This window comes from Hevea brasiliensis, chromosome 9 (genome assembly GCF_030052815.1).
Source record: "Hevea brasiliensis isolate MT/VB/25A 57/8 chromosome 9, ASM3005281v1, whole genome shotgun sequence".
Taxonomy (NCBI): Eukaryota; Viridiplantae; Streptophyta; class Magnoliopsida; order Malpighiales; family Euphorbiaceae; genus Hevea; species Hevea brasiliensis.
The window spans coordinates 13,383,480-13,404,691 of record NC_079501.1 but is presented as its reverse complement, the minus strand read 5'-3'; the positions used below and the strand labels follow the sequence as shown (position 1 = coordinate 13,404,691).

At 34.1% G+C, this 21,212-nt stretch overlaps 3 protein-coding genes across 6 annotated transcripts; 1 reads left to right on the top strand and 2 right to left on the bottom strand.

Moving 5' to 3' along the window:
- The first annotated feature begins 393 nt into the window (after positions 1-393).
- On the top strand, positions 394-1,586 carry LOC110636964 (transcriptional regulator TAC1-like). Its single transcript, XM_021786871.2, has 2 exons — positions 394-415; positions 515-1,586. Exons 1-2 carry the CDS (start codon positions 394-396, stop codon positions 1,108-1,110), a joined length of 618 nt encoding a protein of 205 aa, XP_021642563.2. The 3' UTR covers positions 1,111-1,586.
- A 5,912-nt stretch (positions 1,587-7,498) lies between these two features.
- LOC110636989 (protein PLASTID TRANSCRIPTIONALLY ACTIVE 16, chloroplastic) lies at positions 7,499-10,134 on the bottom strand. 2 transcript variants are annotated; one of them, XM_021786904.2, is made up of 5 exons: positions 9,598-10,134; positions 8,701-9,153; positions 8,501-8,569; positions 8,289-8,350; positions 7,499-8,192 (listed from the first exon to the last, which is right to left on the bottom strand). In XM_021786904.2, the coding sequence occupies exons 1-5, from the start codon at positions 10,030-10,032 to the stop codon at positions 7,661-7,663; spliced, it is 1,551 nt and encodes a 516-aa protein (XP_021642596.2). In that variant the 5' UTR covers positions 10,033-10,134; the 3' UTR covers positions 7,499-7,660. The 2 variants fall into 2 exon arrangements, with proteins under 2 accessions (XP_021642596.2, XP_021642597.2); XM_021786905.2 differs by having other exon boundaries at positions 8,289-8,347; positions 9,598-10,133.
- Positions 10,135-14,370: 4,236 nt separating this feature from the next.
- LOC110636924 (uncharacterized) lies at positions 14,371-20,607 on the bottom strand. 3 transcript variants are annotated; one of them, XM_021786818.2, is made up of 14 exons: positions 20,319-20,607; positions 20,107-20,196; positions 19,831-19,953; positions 19,320-19,487; positions 19,150-19,236; positions 18,879-19,012; positions 17,614-17,664; positions 17,470-17,523; positions 16,328-17,182; positions 16,043-16,231; positions 15,883-15,936; positions 15,637-15,789; positions 15,291-15,482; positions 14,371-15,183 (listed from the first exon to the last, which is right to left on the bottom strand). In XM_021786818.2, exons 1-14 carry the CDS (start codon positions 20,337-20,339, stop codon positions 14,535-14,537), a joined length of 2,820 nt encoding a protein of 939 aa, XP_021642510.2. In that variant the 5' UTR covers positions 20,340-20,607; the 3' UTR covers positions 14,371-14,534. The 3 variants fall into 3 exon arrangements, with proteins under 3 accessions (XP_021642510.2, XP_058008986.1, XP_058008987.1); XM_058153003.1 differs by having other exon boundaries at positions 17,500-17,523; XM_058153004.1 differs by lacking the exons at positions 19,831-19,953; positions 20,107-20,196; positions 20,319-20,607 and having other exon boundaries at positions 18,879-19,063; positions 19,320-19,358.
- Positions 20,608-21,212: the final 605 nt, after the last annotated feature.

Sequence of the window (21,212 nt, the reverse complement as noted above, 5' to 3'; positions counted from 1 at the left end):
GTTAATAAAATTTTCATAATTTAATAATTTTACAATAAAAGTATTAATATATAAAAATTTTATGAGATAAATTATAGAATTTTATTAAATTATCTTATTCTTCAAAATAAAGTAGTTTTATTTTATAATAAGATCAAGTAATCTAGAATACATCAGCACATTTGGATAAAAATCTTTTTTTTTTTTTTTAATTATCATTCGAACTTATAGCATAGTTGTGGTGCCTGTAAGACACGGTTTCACGAATTCAAAATTAAACAGCTTATTGGAATCAACTACCATGCTTTTTATCTTCTAGAAAATCTATAAAAATTTCAGAAAATTAAGATAAACGAGTCTATGCCAGAATCATCAACAATTTTTTCTATGGTCATCTTTGTCCTTTTGCGGTAAATGTATAACATTAGTTCTGATGGCATTATAATCCCCGTCAACAAACAAAGAGATTCACTTGGAACCAGCCAGTTGACCTCTCTCTATCTCTGTGCTCTCTCTGGCTCTCTCCCTCTCTGAGATTCCTTGGTAATGGAGACTGAACAACCCAACCGTGAAAATCCAGACAACGTGAACTCAGAAGAGCAAAGTGCCAGCCAAGTTAGATTCTATGATTGCACCTTTTGCAAGAGAGGCTTCTCTAATGCACAAGCCCTAGGAGGTCATATGAATATTCATCGTAAGGACAAAGCCAAGCTTAAACACACATCATCATATGAGCTTCAACAATCTCTGGACATCCCAAAGATTCTTGCTCCTTCCTTTTCCCCAATTCCCACAACCATAACACACCCATTAATGGAACCCAAATCTAGCCAAGACGCAAGATCCTTCAGATGGGCTTGGTTTCTTGACAAAGAAAGTGATGATGCCTCTAAAAGAAACAAAACCCATGTTGGAGAAATCCAGCAACTATCCCTGTTTGTTGATAAAACATCTAGTAAAGATCATCCTCATCAACAACAACCTACCAGTGATCAAGTTCATGGCAGCACCGAAAAGGGTTTGTCGTCATCAAGCCATGGCTTGCCAAGTTCAGAGCTAGACCTTGAACTTAGACTGGGTCCTGAGCCTCAAGATCCATCGCCGGCAACGGGTACAAAAAGATTCTTTTGAATTTGCATATTCTATAATTATATTGTTCTGCCCTAGCTCTTCATCATTTCCTAATTATTTTGAATGTACCATGCATGTATATTCACCCAAAAAAAGATAATATATAGAATATGCAAATTCAGAAGAACCTTAATTAATTTTAAGGGTTTCTTTACTATGGTTCTTTCTTGTTCCAACGTATGGAATTTGATTATTTTTATGGTTTTAATTGATTGTTTGCTTGTGTTTCAATGGCGGAATTTACTTTTTAGCAGGGGACAACATTTTTTGGACGAGCCAGGTTAATTGTTATTTTGTAGGTTTATGCCGAATTGTATGCTTTTCCTAAGTTTGAAATTACGGTTCGTATATAAATGGGATGCTGTTGAAACACCTTAACCCTAGATTATTGTGAACTCCTCATCAAACTCTATATATTTTCTATGGTGTATGATCTTCTAGCCAAGCTTGCTTTGTCCCTTCACTCCTTGTGTTTATCATTCTATTCACTGCTAGGCTATTAGCTAGCCATACATGCACATTTGAAGAAGGAAACATTTGGAAACCGTACCTTGGGATGGCTATAAGTAAATTGGTTGATTTGTCAATTTTTTCATTGTACAGTTATTTATATGCGGAATTTTTAGCAAAAACACCGGATTGAACATTTTGGAAAATTTCCTTCTTTTTTTTTTTAAAAAAAAAAAAAGGGTGTACCTATGTCGGAGCACCTTTCACACTCATCCATATCTGGAAATAATTTCACCACACTTATGTCAGAGCCAAAGCTTGAGCCTCTTACACCAACACACATCTGAAAATGTAGATATACTGTAACATTAAAAGGTTAATGACAGGGTTCTCTTTTAAAACCTTTCAAACCGAATGAATCTTCCTTTACCAATTGAATCAACCCTCTTGAGGGTACCAAAATGACTTTATAATATTGATATAACTCTAAAAAAGTGAGGAAAGAGATTTTAATTTACATGTAGAACTGCATCCTTCCTTGATGTGATTTAAGTTGCCATGTGTAAATCTATAACTAGTTGTGTTGTATTTTTTTTTTCTATTTTCAAGCCAAGTTCTTCAATTTTTCATGCAAAAGCTTTAAATTGGTTAACTATATATGCGGTGCATTTGCTTGGTGGCTAAGTGTACGTTCTTTATTGTTATTATTAGCAGCCCTTGCCATTTCATTGCTCTAACTATGAAGGAGAAAATTCTTAGAGGATATAAAAACACTGATTAATTGGACTATATACATAGAAGTTAAATTGGATTAATGCATGATAACTTAATTATTAACAACGTTTAATAGGAAAGGAGAATGATTAAGCGATCTTGAATGATAGGAAGATATTGAATACTAAAATAACTTTTCGAATTTCAGAAGATGGGCCATTTCTTTTCATGATATAGCTTGCGTGCTTAGCAATGACAGCACTTGTATTTGCAGTGAATCCTTAAGAGAAGGAATTGAATGTCCATATGGAATATGCATGGTAAGCTTCAATAAAATATAGGTAGGAACTTTTCAATTGCACCTGGAAAAGTAGTGTAGAAGTAGTAGTTGATTTTCCTGTCTTCAAATGGGAGAGCAATTAATCACCGAATGATAATTGCTGCGAAATAATGTCACTAATTTTGAACTCTTGATTTTGGAAAAGATTTTACAAATAATGTGTGATAATAATGATAGTATTATTGAAAATATGAATTCATACTTGTTTGATTCTTGGAATGGAATAAATTAAAGCAGAAATATATGCACACATATATAATTTAAAAAATATATATATTTTATTTTATATAATAATAATTATTATTTTTTAATGTTAAAAATAAAAAATTATTTTATATGTCCAAACAATTGTATTTGGATAAATTTTAATAATCATCTCTGAACTTATCTAGTTGTAACATTATAGTCCCTTAATTGAAAATGTAACATAAAACTCCATTAACTTTCACATTTTGCACAGTAAAATCTCTCTAACCTCTAATTACTAATTTTTTAGTTACGCTAACTTGGACAGCTCCAGAATAGAGCTTAATCAGTATTTCTCTTTTTCTCTCTCAACTCATGTGTAAATTGAATCATTATCCTTTCTATAAATAGAATAAATTTTCACGTATAGAGAGAATAATTTTATACTTTGTATAAGAGAGAAGAAAGAAATATTGCTAAAACACTAAGTGGAAGCTGTTCACATCAGTTTCTAACTGAAAAATCAATAATTGAAAGTCAAAGGGATTTTACTATGCAAAATTTGAAAGTTTAGGAGGTTTTATGTTACATTTTAAAGTTAAAATACTGTAGTGTTACAACCATATAAATTTATGGACAATTGTTAAAATTTATCCAATTATATTTTTCAAGTCTCTTCACATTTTAAATACTTTTTGTGATATATATATATATATATATATATATATATATATATATATATATATATATATATATATATATGTATCGGGTGAAACTAGGACATTTATGAGTGCCATCCAATCTACTAATAATATTGATTTTGATATATATATATATGTATTGGGTGAAACTAGGACATTTATGAGTGCCATCCAATCTACTAATAATATTGATTTTGATAAGAAAACAAAATTTGTTTGCATCTATGAGAAGTTTAAGCCATTCATATGAATTATTATTCTCTCCCTCTCTTGCCATTTATCTTCCATCGCATGAATCTTCTTGTATGCAAGCCTGTATCTTCAATAATAATAATAATACATACATACATACATACATACATACATCGCATGATCACATAAATCTTCTTGCATGGAAGTTTAAGGCATTAATCTAGAGTAAATATTTTAATTTCACCCGATATTTATAAGGGTTTAGAGGTTGAGAAAGTGTATGTGCATTTATATTTAGAAGTTGAAATAATAATTCATAAAAAGTTACCTTTTTAACTTTTAGAAGTTAAAAGAGTATTTTAAACTATGGTGAAAAAATAATACTACTATTTTTATATTTAACAACTAATCTAATAATTATTTTTATTAAATATTTTTACTTTAAATCATCATAAAAATAGCTAATCATTAACATCCAATATCTAATTGTTAGTAAAACAGTTAATAACTATTAAAATAACTAATAGTTATTAGAACAGTTATATTATTAAATAGACCTAAGACATATCTTCTTGTATGCAAACCTTTTTCTTCCTTTAGCCAAATATATCATTTGGTACCTAACCTTTACAGGAAAAGTCAGTTGCCCCATTATCTTTCCTTGTCAACATTTAACTTCTAATCTTTTAAAATTTGTAACAATTTAACACCTAAAATCCTAATTAGCACATTGCATGAAATCACACTTTCATACTCGAGTAATGCTCTTAATAAAGATGACATGAAAAAAAAACACATAAGCAATTAACTCATTGACATAGGACCTTCAAATTTCTAAGGAGAGGTGGAATGAAGCTTTGGAAGTGGAAAGGCATGGGTTCATCCCTTTGAAGGAAACCAAAACACACAAAAAGAAGGCAGCATCATCGCCACTATGTTTAAGCATTTGACTTTAAACCACGCAGATTGAATATACTTGTTTTGGTTAGTTGAACTTCATCAACACATGCTATACACAATGATAATCCATACTTGTAATCTAGTTTGTGTAGCCCAAGCACATTAGCATCCACAATCTTCTTTTTCCTGCTAGTTACCCATTCTCTTTCTATTCCCCGCAAAAACCCTGACAACTCTGCCTCTATATCCATTCCCACCATTCGCCCCTTGAGCTCCTTTCCATACGGATTCTCCGTATTGCCACCAAGTCCATCTTAATTCCATTCTTATTCATCATCAACATCTTTCCCTCCTCCGTCTCCATTTCCCTTTTCTTCTCATTGCCATCTACACTAATTGACCCCTCTCTCTCTCTCTATTTGCTTATTCTCAGTCTTAGTTATCTGATTAAGTAGCCAATCAAAGGCGGGAAAAGGACTATTTGCGACTGCCAGCAGATTAGTTGAAAACAGAGCAATCGATTTTCGGAGTGCTAACATCAATGTCATTTTGAAGATAGTAGAGATAAAAGGAAGAGGTGAAGCAGAGAAAGGAGGAGAGGAGTTTGGACCGAGAGAGAAGTCAAAGATTAATGAGAGGAAGGGACTCCATGTGAAGGTGGTTCAAGTGGTAGCGGTGGCTGGAAATAGGGGAGTTGGTTTAAATTTTAAAATGGTAGATGTTGAATGTTGATATAGAAAAAAATAAGGGGTCAACTGATTTTTCTTGTAAATATCAAGTGCCAATTAATGTATTTGGCCTCTTCCTTTCTTGTCTTACGTCTTCATTATCAGTATCTTTCCAAACATGTCATTAGTCTCGTAAACGCGTGAAGGCCAATTCAGATCGCAGATGTTTCAGGAGAATTTTCTTCCCATTATTATTATTATTATTTTACTTCTTCTTATTAATAAAATAATAATGGGTATTGCTTTTTGTCTCTACTTCATTGTTTTCTTCGTTGGTGGCATTGATGTTTGAACATTTATTATTATTTAAATTCAATTTATTATAAATTAAAAATTACAATACATATGATTATATTTAACATAAAATAAATAATATTTAAATTTTTAAAATTTTAATTTATAATTAATTAAATTTAAATAAATATTTTTTTAATCATATTATCTTTTTCTTCTAAAAATTTTATTATCTATTTCTCTTTGATTACAAATAATTAATTATTATGTATTTAATAATAATAAAAAGAGTGAGTCAATATGTGTGAGTGTGATCCAATTTATATGAGTTTTTTAGTGTAGTTGATCTTTTGAACTCCTATATCGATAGTAAATAGTATATACATATGATTTATATGAGTTAACATATTTTGATAAAATTACTATGATTTTATCAAGAGATATATCTTATTTCTAAACTACACGTATCTATCTTTAAAAATAATAATAATAATAATAATAAATATAACCATAGCTTTTCATTCCATTTTCCTATTACCTGCAATTACTCTTATAAAGTCAAGGGAGAATATGACAAAACAAAAATGACAAAAAATTCTTGCAAATCATTAAAGCTATTAAACTCACTCTTTTTTTTTTTATAATTAAACTCACTTAATTATTCACATAAACAAATACCATAAATAATACTATAAAAATATTTTTTTATTTATTTTTTTTATAATAATGTTTTAGCTTCTACATTCAAGCTAAAATTTTCTTTACTTAATTTTAAAAGAGGCTTTTCCATAATAATTTAATATATTCATTATTATTATTATTATTATTATTAACAAAATCAAGTTTTAATTAATAAAAATTAATATCTTTTTGAGAACTAATATTTTTTTTTTCACTCATTAAACTAGCTTGTTCGAATTAGGGGTGAGCATTTGGTTCGAACTGAACCAAACCCAACCAAACCGCATTAAATTATAAAAATTGAATTTTAAATTTTAAAAACCGAACCAAATCGAAATAAGTAAAAAATCGAATCGAACCACTATTTTGGTTCAATTTAAACTGATCGATTTTGATTTTTTATTGATTTTTTAATTTAGACTTGATTTTCAAGTAATTTGGTCTAATTTTGACTTTGGTTTGAACCTAATAACCATTAATCAATGAAATTAAACAATTAATATATATATAATTAAATATAATTCATAAATTTCCCATAAAAATAAATCAATTCAAAAATTAATTCGGTTCGATTTGAATATATAAATTACTATTTGGTTCGATTCGGTTTAACTAATTTTTTTCTCTTTAAAATCGAACCGAACTGAAATAACTGAAATTTTTATAATGTAAAACCGAACCGAATCGAACTGATTAAATTTTAAAATCGAACCGATTGAATTGAATTGACTCGGTTCGATTTGATTTTTTTGTTTGAACTGAATTCTGCTCGGTCCTAGTTCGAATGGATATAAAAACTTACTATTTTAAGCAACTTAATAAATTAATAAAATGGAACCGTGAAAAAATAGGGGCACAACGGAAATGAAAAAAAATCTCCTTCCACCGCCATTTTATTGATATTCCTACTAAAATCCTCCCTAATTAAAATGAAAAAGACTAATAAATAAGCCCCGCAATATAAGTTAAACCAATTAATATAATTATTCAATATAGGACATTATATTGCTAATGATGAATGACTCGCATGCTAAAGTAAACTCACTCTTTTTTTAGATAATTAAACTCACTTTATCATACACACCTTGTGGAATCTTCAACCGCTAGTATGATTCAGATTGTTCTTGAAATTCACTCTATCCTACTCTTCCCTTTTTTTTTGGCCATCTTGTGTACTCAATATTCACAAGTCATTGCATTGGCCTGCAAATTCATTACCTCAGAGATGACTGCTAATGGGAGAGCAAGAAGTGCTTGAAGCCTTTGAAAATTAAAGAAATTTATTTGCATAGGGAAGGTGATTGGAAAACCTTGAAACAGTACACATTTTCTGTTTATACTCATAACATCATTACAAACTTTAAATGACATCTGCATCAGTGTAGCTCCAAATACAAGATACAGTTACAAAACCAAGTATTGTCTCATTCGTCATCAACATATATAGTTTCTTGCTGAAACAGTCCACCAAATAGTTTCTTTACTTCTTTCTTTGACTCTGTCTCCTCGGCCTTTGGCTCCTCTCTTGGTTTCAAGGCAGGAAATTTTGCGGTTGCTCCTTTAAAAACAGCTTTTTGGTAAGGGAGGGAACGAGCTTTGGCTTGTCCCCTGACAGAAGCAATCTGCGCTTTCGCTTTTTCTCCGTTTGTTGTCTGAACTGCAGTTGCGATCTGGGAACTAAGTTTCTCCCAAGAAAATCCTGCTCCGATGTCTTTTGCTCTGCTCAAGAGGTTTTCCATTGAAGTCCCAGCAGCCTCAGCCTTTTCCTGGGCTTCTTCAGCTAGACTAGCAGCTTTAGCTTCTTTCTCTGAAAGCTTTTTCACTTCTTCTTCAAGCTTCTTTGCTGTGTTGCCTACCTCACGAGCTTTCTCAGCAGCTACCCTTGCTTCTTCCTCAGCTTTTGCCTTAGCAAGAGTTTCTGCATAAACTTTTCTTCTTCCATCTTCAGGAATGGCACTAAATGCAATTTTATATAAGATTAGCAGGCTCTTATTTCAAGCAATGCAAGAAGTTGAAATTTAATGATAAGGAGATATCAGAACCACAATTTACCTGAAAAGCTCCTCCACAGTCCTTGAGGGTGCTGATGGTTTAGTAAAAACTTCCACCACCTGCTTTAGAATATAAGCATAAACCAACCACAATTTTTCATGTCATTTAGAAACCAGTAAAGCAAAGGTTTTGGGGTATCCATGGAAAAAGTTGTTCTGTTCTGCTATAACATGTTAACCCAGTAGAATAAAAACAATTATAATTAAATGTACCTTATTTTCTGCCACTTCCGTATTTGAGAAAACATCAGCCACTATGACTGCTATCTGAGACCTCGCTACCTAGTAAAGATAATTCATAGCATAAAGAAGGATAAGGAACACAAATAAAAGGAAAGATAAAAAAAATTATGCATCCAGAAAAACAAAGAATTAAATTAATGAAACAGAAATAATTGCATACATTACATTACTTTGTAGTCGTTTGAACCAGTGCTTCCTTCAGCTGACACAACAACATTATAAGAACTCTCTGGCAAAAAATCTTCTGTCAAACTTGTCTTTATGAAAGTATAGCTAACATCTGTCTCAATTACTTTCTGCAGGAACTCAAGTATGGACAATGGCTGAGATTGAGAGAACAAGTTGTTAAAGAATGATGTGAAGCCATCCAGGACATTATATGTTGAAGAACCTGCAGCGTTTGAATCATAGATTATTGCGACATGGCCAACTCCTGCTAGCTGAGCAGCCTGGATTACTTGCAAGGCATCAGATGTGGAGACTTCAGAGGTAGGACCATTCTCTGCAGGACCAATTGTGACCACAACTTTGCTTGCATTACCAATTGCTTTGGCAATTGATTCTGCATCTTTGAAAGTGGATTGAACAGCATTGAGGCGTCTTGATTCTTCCTTTGAAATGATCTGTGATATGAATGTAGCAGCAGGAATATATAAACATAAAATAACACATAGTAACTTTCTAAGAGATTGCATGCTCGTTGCGACTGGAACTTAGAGCAGAGTTCATCCAGAGGTCGATTTTATCGCATTGGTTGTGAGTTCAACGAGCAACATATATAATAATCATCTGTCCACATTGAATAGAATGCACTTGTTTTGACATTTTATATTACCTTTTCCTCTCAATTCAATCAATTAGATACAATTCACTCACAGCAGTAACAAAAGGTACTGAAAATGACAATTCACAACTATATTTCTCCGGCAGAGGTTAATGTGTCTGTATCTTAACTAGCAAAATCTACTAGTCTTTCCCGTCGTACAAAACAGAAATGCGTTCTTTTTTTTTCCGGGACATATCAAATTCAGATTGAAGCAGTGTAATTAGTTGTTAAAGAAGCTAACCTTATACTCCACTGCGAAACGAGCCAACTCCTGAGCAGCTTCCAGCACAGGAACCCCAGCCCTAACACTAAAACCTTCACGCAGCAAAGTTTGTGCAATTCGAATACCTGCCTGCCCAGTAGCACCAGCCACAAACACGGTGCGCGGATCCTTCCTTCTTGGAAAAGACAAACCAGAACCTGGCTCACTCACAACAGGTATCAAGGACTTGACATCAGGTACCTTGCCAAAGTTGAAACTAAAAGAACTCGAATTGCCTGAACCACCAGTTTGGCTTTCTTCTGATGCACTGCCATCTCTAGGTTTACCAAGCTGAAATGGGGAGAAGGGTCCGGCTCTTTTGGCAAAGACACCGAGTCTTGGGATCTTGAGAGTGTGTCTTGAATGGGGTGTGAAGGCGAGAAGAAATGAATTGGAGGTGAGAGTTGGAGCCATGAAAGGCAAAAGAGAAGTTTCCAAGTAATGACTCTCACCGCCAAGTTGTTCTGATATTTTCTTGGCATCTCACCATATCCAAGTGGCAAGTTCAGCAATTTTGGTTTGGATATTATCTATAAGTGGAGGCAAGGGACGACTAGCAAATGGGCTATAGCCACGTATTCATAGATTATCTATTTGAGGAAGTTGAAAACCAGACACCTTGGTGGCATAATTTAGTGCACTGTACGCTCAAGAAAATGACGTACCTGTTGGACGTGCATCAGACAAAAAGCTGAGGCCCATGAGAAATTCAGACTTACCTTTTGGTTACTATAATAACAGTGGCTAGATAAATGTTGATTGATGTATCTATACTTTGCATTATCAATCAAATGATATTTGTTAATTTCTACCTGAGCACGCTGATATTGATAGGATTAAACGCAAAATGTCAGTCTCACTTCAACGATGTGATCATTCATAGACAATATTTGGATCTAGCATCGTCGCCGATGGCAGTCACTCAAAATGTCATGGCATTGGCAACAAAACATACTCGAATTTATAGCGTCCATCCCAAATATATTAACCCTAATTTTGGTTGTAGCATTATTAGATTCCTATATTGTTCATTCATGGAAGACGGTCAAACAGATTAAGTTTTAAAATTTCCCCATGTACGTTTGGCAGCAACCAGAATAGAATGCATTAGAATGTCGCATTCAATGGAATGCAGAAAATCTCATGAGATTTTGCTTCCACGGCCTAAATTTTTTGGGCTGCTAATGTCATGACCAATCAGAGGCGCATTCATCAAACTATCAATGAATCAAGATATGCTGTAATCTGAGCAGCACTACACGAATTAAGCCGCTTGAAATTATGTTCATATGGCCATGTTACAAAACACAACCCAAAGCAAGCCAAATCTTCAAAAATATTAGACATATGCCACGGTTAGAAGTAACTACCTGGTTGCACTTCCTATTTAAGCTTGCATAAAATCATTTTATAAATATTATTTTCTTTTATAATCTAACAACAAATTACTTTATTGAAAGTTAATTTGTATCACAAATACGTTTAGAGTTCAATTGATATAGAGTAGTATAATGTAATATAACAATTATATAATGAAATCAAAATTATAATATAACATAATTGTCATTATAATTTTTTTATTTTAAAATAAAAATATAAATAATATAATGTAATGATAATTTTTATTTTAATATTTAATTTATTTATAATATTAATAATAAGTTATAGTAATAATAGTGATGGTAACGTTAGCAGCATTTAAGTGTTGATAGTAGTGACAGTGACAAGAAGAGACATTAGCAGATATGGTCAAGTAATGGTGATGATGATAGCAATGGTGATAATACGATGATAGTGATGGTGGAGGTGGTAGTAATAAGATAGGGATAGTGATTGTAATAATAATGATGACGATAGCGTTCCCACTAAATAAAAAAAAATCAAATCATGTAATCATGATTTTATTATTTTTGTACATAATAATCATTATATTACTTTAAATATAATTGATTACATTATGTAATTACCAATTTATTACATTAAATTTTTTCGTATTATCAAATAACATAATCGAATATATGATGTAATCATAATTATACTACAACTCTGATTATACCAAACCCAACACGACCAAGTTACATTTGGAAAAACATAATATAATACAATATAATTAATTATGTAATACAATATAATTATCATTACATTTCTATGTTTAATTACAAAATAAAAATATAAATATTATAATATAATGCTAATTTTAATTTTAATATTTAATTTATTTATAGTATTAATAATAAGTGGTAGTGATTGCAACGATTGATAGTCAAGTAATGGTTGAGGCAGCGACGACGACAACGATAGTTAGATGATTGTGATGACAAGATAAAGTAGTGATCAGGTGATGGTAGAGGTGACAGTGGCTAAGTGATGATAGTCATAATCAAATAGTGATGATAATAATAGCAATGATGATAGTAGTGATAACAGTGGTGTGTTAAACCTAGCAGTACTGCCAACAATGGTGGTCGCAGTAGCAATGGTGACGAAGTGGGATAATGATAATAGTAATAGTAACAATAAGGTAGTAGTGATAAGGTCAATAATAAATGAAAAAAATTAAAATAAATAATCATGATTACATTCATTTTTATATGTAATGATTATTACGTTACTTTAAGCATAATAAAATCACATCATGTAATTACCATCTCATTACATCAAATTTTTTTGTGTTACCAAATAACGTAATCAAATATGCAATGTAATCTCGATTACAACTTTCATTATATCATACCAAGCATAGCCTAACTTCCTTACTTCGAAGGGACATATACTTCTTAGAAACTAAAGCATTTTAAAGCAAATAAGGCCAAGGCATTCCATTCCATCAAATAGCATTGGTTTTGATCCCTCAACTTCAAAAGCTTTAATAGCCTTGCCAACTCTGATTCTAATTTTTTTGAATCTTATTTGTAAGCTAACATAAATTCTCGAACATATTCCAATTAAAAATCAACCCTCACAAAAGTCAAAATGCAAAGCTTGCCCCAGTAGATGCTACCAGGATCAGGAGATCAGTAGCGAAAGGAAAGTGAATACTGAAGTATTTAACTGCTAGAATAATGATACTACTATAGAAAGATGAATCTCCGTGTAAATATTAATTACTGGTCAAAAGAGCTACGATCCCACCAAAAAAAAAAAAAAGATAAGTTCATTCTTCCTTGATGATTTTGCAACATACTTCATGGCCATACCTAGTGCCTTGAAAGATCAACAAAACAGCCAAAAAGAATTGAATAACAGGAACCTATCACTTCTAGAGTTTGAACCTAGTCCACAGAAGTCTAGAGTATTGCACAAAAAATGTCTACCAACGAATACCAATATGAAACAAAAATGTTATTGCGATAACCAAAACCAAAGACAAATCAGAACTCAAAAATCTGTACTCAGCTTCCAGCTGGTCCTGACCATTTTATAATTCAAGGGAAACTGAACCATGGTCAGAAAACAATTTCATTGCTAAAGACTAAATATGGTTCTAAAACCAAGGCAAAATGGTAAGCAATACATATTTCCAAAACCAAACCAATGCACACGAATAAGTTATAATATGTGAACCTCAATCAACAACACATGAATGTGTTTCATTAGGACCACATTTACAAAACCCATGTCATAACATGCCAAGAACCATAACCCAGAAAGGCTCAAAAGCAATCAACTATCAATACTATCCTTCTAAAAGTATGACGCTGAACTACATAATTGCATTATCAATCACGCAAGCTAGTGCTAACATCTCGGGTTAATGGCTGGCATAAAAAGGAGATTTAAGTCAACAGGATCAACAAGCTAACCCCAAGGCAGTGGATAGAGCCTCAACCCCATGTGTTGACCTAAAGTATAAAATGTATGGCAATTTCAATATATATAGCAATCAATAAACAAAGGATGAGACGATAAACTATGTGATTAATTTGCTGATCTTAAATCAAATATTTAAACGTGACAGAAACAGTCAAAACTAATAGCTCATTCAGAAGTGCAACACCTTCAAATTGCAAAGTAATGGTCATACATTTTTTGTAGAGATCTAATCATTGAAACATACATAAGAATGCATCAAATGAACTCTAGGGAGATATCAGGATAAGACAAGCGCGAGAACAATAGCACCATGGAGAATTTTAGAAACCGGAGTCCCAGGAACAACTCTCAGGCTGCCAATCATGTAGAAGTTAAACCAAAAATACAGTTAGAAACCAGCCACCAGAAACCAAGTGGGTTCGCCAATAGACAATGAATTATTGTAAAGATGTAAATAATGAAAAAAAAATCACCTGAATTGATGATCAAAATGAAGATCTGCACATTGTCTGGTCAAGCAAGTCATCTAGTTGACAATAATTTCATCTACCAATTGGACCAGAAAGTCAACTTCAGTATTAACCTCATACTAGCTAAACTGACAAAACACCTGTAGGTTTATTATTTGCACTAGTAAACAAACCTCGGTTAATCTTCCAGACCTCATTTTCTTATTAATGAAACTCACATGTTTCACAGAAGCTAATAAGACGAATGTTTCATTAATAAAATGCCAAAATCTGTAATAGACAAATTAAAAAAGCAAGCACCACCAAGGCAATGAGATGCTTCAATATCTATATCCCCGTTAATTGCTGTCTTCATAATGACAAAAATAATAATCATAATAATAACAACAATAAGATTCCCAAACAAAAGAAAACAATTATTACCAGAAAATATAGCAGCAAGATCTGCATAAAGTTGCACTTAAGAGAATAGCTCAGGAAACCCTCATTTATCCATTTCAGCTGCCAGCAGCAAACAGGCTACATTAAACAGTTACCAATATAAAAGAACTCCCATTCAAAACAAAGTTCCTAGCAAATATATAAAAAACAGCTTAACTAGAATAAAACAGTAATGTTCACGACAGCAATAAATTAGTGACTAATGCCCTTCTTTGCTTTAAGTGATTCAAGAGCCTTCTTCCTCAATTCAATCTCAAGTTTCTTCTGCTCAGTATGTGCATCTTCACTGTCACTTGGATCCCTCCTCCCCGCAGGTTCATCATCAGAAGAATTAACATCATTTAAACCCTTCAACTTGAGCTTCTCTGCACGCCGTTCTTCCTTTCTACGACGTCGCTCCTCACGCCGCCGACGTTTTTCCTCCTTTCGTAGTTTCTTTTCTTCCTTCCTCCTCCTCTTAGCCTCTTTCCTTTCTTCATATTCAGAATCATAACTGTAATCATCATCTGAAGCCACTTCTTCCCTATGTGATCTTTTATGCTTTCGCTTTTCCTTGTTCTCAGTTCTGCGCTTGTCACTTTCCTCAGAACCATAATCAAACGCACTACCGCCTCCATTACTGTGATCAGCTTTTTCCACCAACATCTGCATAGTTTCTGACTTATGGCACTTATCACTGTCCTTGACCTTGTTTGAATGTGAATGGTTTCTCTCATCAGATTTTTTACCCTCTCCCGCATAAGACATTTGTCTCTTCCCCAGCGAAGGCTCCTCATATGAGGTTGGAGACTTCTGCCGCTCCGGTGTTTCAGAATAAGCCCCCTTCTGAGAACCCTTCTCACTGTGAGGAATGTGTCGAAAACATCAAATCTATCAGTTCATGTAAACATACTAATTGATTGAAGTGAGCAGGAAAAATACCACCCTAGACGAAAAAAAAAAAATTACCTCTTTATTTCCTGGTCTTTCTTCCTTGATTCCACAATATCAAGATGGCTCAGAGATTCATTAACCTGATGACCTGCCATTCTTTCAGGTGAATTATCATTCTTCGAATGGACCTTGACAGGAGAATCTTTCTGCTTACTGATGACAGATGTATGCATAGAACGTTTCTGCGAAGACCTGGATTTATAATCCCTGATCTCTCATAAAAGAAAAATAAAAAACAAAAACCAATAAAAAAATACCAATCAGAAGGCTCAAAATTAATCAAAACAATTAACCCACTAAACAAGAACCCAAAGAACTTAAGCTGTCATCAAAAGAATTTGTTAATAATTTTAAATCTAACCGAGCATGATCAGTATCTTCATCCTCTTTTCTATACTGAGGAATTTCTTGATAAGTTTTCTGCTGTCTTGGCTTATGTGGAGGGCTTAAGCTGTCATCATGTGTAACATGGCCCCTTCTTTGCCTCACAGGACTCCGGGATGGACTAGAAGACCTGTAATAGCAGCCAAAGCACATTCACACGCATAAATAAATATTAAAAGCAGTCAAAGTATTGACTGAACTATTAATCTCTTTCTTATCTTACCTATTTCTTATCCCTTTTCTTTGCCTCACAGGGCTCTCATATGGACTAATTGACCTTCAGCAGCAGTAAAAAATGTGTGAATATATGTATTCAATATTAAAAATCATCAAAATATAATAAGCTTATAGGATGCTAAGGTATCGCCTGAAAGTAAATGTACCTTCTATCCTCACTAGAATTCTTAGTCCTTGTAATTGGTGAAGATTCCAGCCGAACTGGAGACTTCTCTGGTGAAGGCGACAAAGATGACAATTTAACACGCGAATCCTTCCAATCCTTTGAATCTCTTTGTGGTGACCTCAAAGAATTAAAGGGTCTACGCAACACGGGGGATGATTTTTCCCGCATACTGCAACACAAATTCACATAATATGGTCAATGTAACAGGTCCCAAATGCAAATAAAATTGGGCAAGATACAGCATCTGCCAGGGTTGTGAACATACCTAACTCTTTCCCCAAGAGATTGCGCAGGCGACCTCCTATGTTCCTTTGAAGATCTCCTTACAGGTGAAGAAGACCTATACTGGACAGGAGAAGGAGAACTTGATCCATAAGGCGAAGGAGACCTCCGACGAGAAGGCATTGGTGATCTCCTATGGGCAGGAATAGGTGACCTATGTCTTGGAGATGGAGACCTGTGATGGGGAGTTGATGGGGATCTCTGATACCTGCGGCGGAAGGGAGAGGGTGATCTGCGTCGTATAGGGGGAGATCTACGCTGCACCGGTGAGGGTGACCTATGCTGCATCTGCATGGGCAAGGGTGATCTACGCCGCACAGGTGAGGGTGATCTTCTGCGTCGAAGGGGCGAAGGTGATCTTCTGCGTCGAAGGGGTGAAGGCGATCTACGGCGTCGAATGGGTGAAGGCGATCTACGGCGTCGAATGGGTGAGGGTGATCTACGGCGAAAGGGCGAGGGTGATCTACGGCGAAAGGGCGAGGGCGATCTACGGCGTCGAATGGGCGAGGGCAATCTACGACGTTGAATGGGTGAGGGAGATCTATGACGCCGAATAGGCGAGGGAGATCTATGGTGAATTGCTGAGGGCGATCTGCGTCGAAATGGAGAGTGCAATCTACGTCGTATTGGAGAAGGTGATCTGCGGCGTGAAGATGATCTTGATCTTTGCCTAAAATACAATGGTCTGTTCCTTGAAGGAGAAAGAGAGCCTCGAGATGAATACCTCCGGCGAGGTGTAACAGATTTTCTTACTGGTGAGCGGTAGACCCTTTCCGAAGAAACAGATCGCCTTTGTGCTTCTGGTGATCTTGACAGACTCCTAGTCTTGTGTCTGCCACTGAGATATGTATAAACTGTGTAAGATGCTACAATTTAAAGGATAAATAAAGAAACAGATAACTAGCAAAGAAACAGATAACTAACAAACATCCATCTTATTCCTGCAATCTCTCATTGAATGTGAGACTTAGAAAGTTCTCTACATGCTCACAAGCAGGTTCACACAACCCAATACTACAATCAAAATAAGTAAATAAATTAAACTGCTAGCCTACAGAAATGAATGTCAAGAATAACTTCTTGGATTTGAATAACTAAATCAATATTGGAGCACATATGACACACCCAGAATAACTCCCAGAATTTGAAAATGACCTGCTGTTTCGAGAAGGTGAACCTCTGCAGAAGACACCAAAAATATAGTAAGCTAGCATGTCCAGACATAAGCAGAAAAGCACAAACGACCTATATTAATGCAAGGATAATTACCGAGGGGATGATGAAGATGAACGATCAGCTGAATGGGGAGATTTAGAAGACCTGCAGGAGTTTGGATCATTAGTTGACAGACTTCCATGATTCCATGTCTTACAGAAACAATGGACACTTGTGTGCTTACCAAAAAAATAACATCACTGAAAATTTTTTAAAAAAAAAAATCATATATCACAAGAAGTAAAGGCTAACGTATGATTGTGTATTGACAAGAAAAACTTTTCAAGACTAATTTTGGATTTCGTTCTGCAAAATAATTTGTAGCAGCTGGAACAGCATGTCCTTTTTGACTTTAATTACTTCATGAATGACAAATTTTGGCAGTATTTTATATTAGTGTTTTATGCAGGAAGATATAGTATACTATTGTTCTCAGAGGTGATGCAATTGATTGAGTTCTGTCTAGGCTGGTTTGCCTATGCCATGCAGATCAATTGTTTCCATTTTCTAAAGGGATTGCATGGGTGAACATATTCAGACCACTCTTATTTATGAAGGATATCAATCAAAGGCGTGATCCAGGGAAACAAACTCAAGGCTCCAGAGGGTCCTGTGGAGTGTAGAAGTATACGCTGGCCCAATCTGGGTATAGTGAAGAGCTGGCACATGAAATTGTCAACTAAATTGTTAAAACAGTACCATAAGCCTAGACCAAATTCAAATTAGACTACTCAAATTTAACTGCAAAGAGAAATAGAGAATTTCTCACAGAAGGGAGAACATCCTGATCTACTGACCAATAAAACGCCAAAATTGTACTACTGAAGCTATTGTTAGTGTAAATAAAGCTCACATTCCCAACCAAAAAAACAATATAACCAATTCCATGTTAGGATAGGTGATTACATACTTGTGATCTGCAGAGCATCCAATTATATTGCCATGCAGCAGTATTCCTAGCTGCAAATTTGCAGTATTGTTGTGTCCTAGACACATATGCAAGCACATAACACATCCGACATGGCCATAACTCATAGTTGGAACACATTAATTATTGCACAAAACATAATTAAAGAGAGCATTCACTTAAAATCATTTTAATTAACATATTATTTCTTATGAAATGTGCTATTCAGCTGAGCTTTCAATAAATAGAATAATGACATAATTAACACATTCCTAAACCACATATTAGGGTCCTTTGTGCAGATATCAGTCCACAAACCAATTAATTAAGTATTTTCTGCTTTGAATTAGTCCATTAGGAATGACAGGAATAGTAAACAGTACCGGAATAAATCCAAAAAACAATAACTAACCTGTTCCTCCCTCTAACACCATTTCCATTGTCAGTTTCTTTCTCATCCTCTGGACCACCACTCAAACCTTTTGCCATATGCTTTGAGGCTGACTCCACAGCAGCAACATTGGCCTTAGTTTCGGCCCCACCGTCCTACAGTAGTTTGAGGTAAAGGACATGAACCCAAATAATTGCAGAAGCTAGCTGAATGCCATGAAAACACAGACTAAGTTAAAAACAAAAACTCAAGCATAGGGGATCTAACTCTGGCATGAATAACTTAGTATTACCATCTTCTTTGATCGCTCCCACTTAAATTCTTTACCCTCCTTCTCTTTCTTCTTCTGAATTTCATTTGTTATTCTATCCACCTCTGCCTGCAAAACATGTTTATCGTTGTTAGAAAAGAGCACTGCCGGTTCTGTTAAGAGTTACATCGTGACTTCAAAATATGTCAAACCTGCTTCTTCCGTGTTTCCTCTTCTTTGGCATCCAAGAATTGCTGAGGAACACCACTATCATTCTTCTGTGCACTGAGAAGAAGTGTCCAAAGCTCTTTCATAAACTTTCCAGTGTTTTTCTCCATAAATCCTGTAAGTGATATTTGAACCTCCTTCCCATTCACTTCCTGCAATAGAATTAAATACACACAACACTCAAACAACTAGACCATATTGTTAACTAAAAAAGTGCAGAAACCCAACCATATCGTGAACTAAAACAGTGCAAAAACCCAAGCAAATTCCTGTCAATAGACCACGAGACTATAGGATCATTCCTTAGCTCAGTTGGAATCTGGGAGTGGTGGGGTTTGCTATGCCAATTAAGTCAATTCCTAAAGGCAAGTATGCGTACAGTTATATTAGTACAGACCCAAAAAAAAAGGGCCTCCTGTTCAAGCAAATAAAGGGAAACATGCAGTTCTTATCTTAAAACCAAAAAGACTAAAGTTAAATGCTGAAGTTCAACACCTTTGCATCAAGGAGGCCATAAATAAAGTTGATAAGAACTTCATCTTCAAACCCAAGAAGCTCAGTCACCCTATTAGCAATCCATGGTCTGATAACATCCATCTTCACTTTCCTCATATCCACCTAAAAAAGGGACATCATTAACACTAATAACAGAAGACACACAAAAGAATTTCTGCTAGAATCTGAACACTACCCAACTCCAGTTTCAAATAAATTGCTCCGATATAACACACAATCAATATAAGAACTAAAATAAGCCACGAAAAAACTAACCAGATGTTCCAATTCGGGAGCGAACTTCTGCGATTTCAACAACTTGGCTTGCTTGTTCGAGAATCGAGTGTCTTGATCAGCAGAAGTACCCTAAAAACACAATATTTAAACAACCATCAATAACCATGAAATCGTATTGGATTCGAGGTCCATAACTTACATGTATGAGTTTAGATCTAACAAAAAGGACGCTCATGCTACAAGAGACACACCCGAAAAAACCCGCCCGACATCTTTTAGGGTTTTGACGAAGGATGACGTGAATTAAGGCAAAATCCGTAAGATAGAAGGGATTCACTGCGAGAGCAACTGAGAGGTATACTTGTGGAAAGAGCTAAAGCTGTGTATTGGGTATTCTGAGAGAAAAGGGGAAAATTGGTGAAAGGTCGGTTACGGCAATGGCGCCTCTCGATACTTCAACACCCCCTCTCTGCGTAAAATCTCTGGTAGCTCTAGTGACTAATGCAAGGATGATTGGCGGTATCCTCTTATGACTATTTTGACCTAACCACTGCAAAGCGTAAATACTGAATTCCGCTGTCCTAAAACGCTGTCACTTTACGTTTTGTTATGAAAAATGATAAAGTTTAATTTAATAATAAAATGTACAATATAAAGATAATTGTGAACTAAAATAAAAATAATTATAGATTAGATTTCTTTTTCTTTATATTTAATGGTAGAAAAATATAAAGAAATAACAAAAATATTTTTCTTATTTTTAAAGGCAATAAAATTAAAAAAAAAAAGGAACAAAAATACTTCATAAATTTATATTCTTATTCTGTATATTTCTAAGTTTCAAGAAAGACAAGGCCATGAAAGAGTAAAAGTTAATATAAAAAGATTAAAAATGTAATTATGTTATGTACAATAACTTTCATCATTGATAGTTTTACATTATAATAATTAACCAATATAAGTGATAGTTACATATCCATTATATATATATATATATATATATATATATATATATATATATATATATATATATATATATATATAAATGGTCTGATAAATCGAGAAAGAAATAATAGATTTCTTTTTTTTTTCAAAGATTTTTGAGACTATTTTTTTGAATAAATATTGATTATGTCCCTGTTATT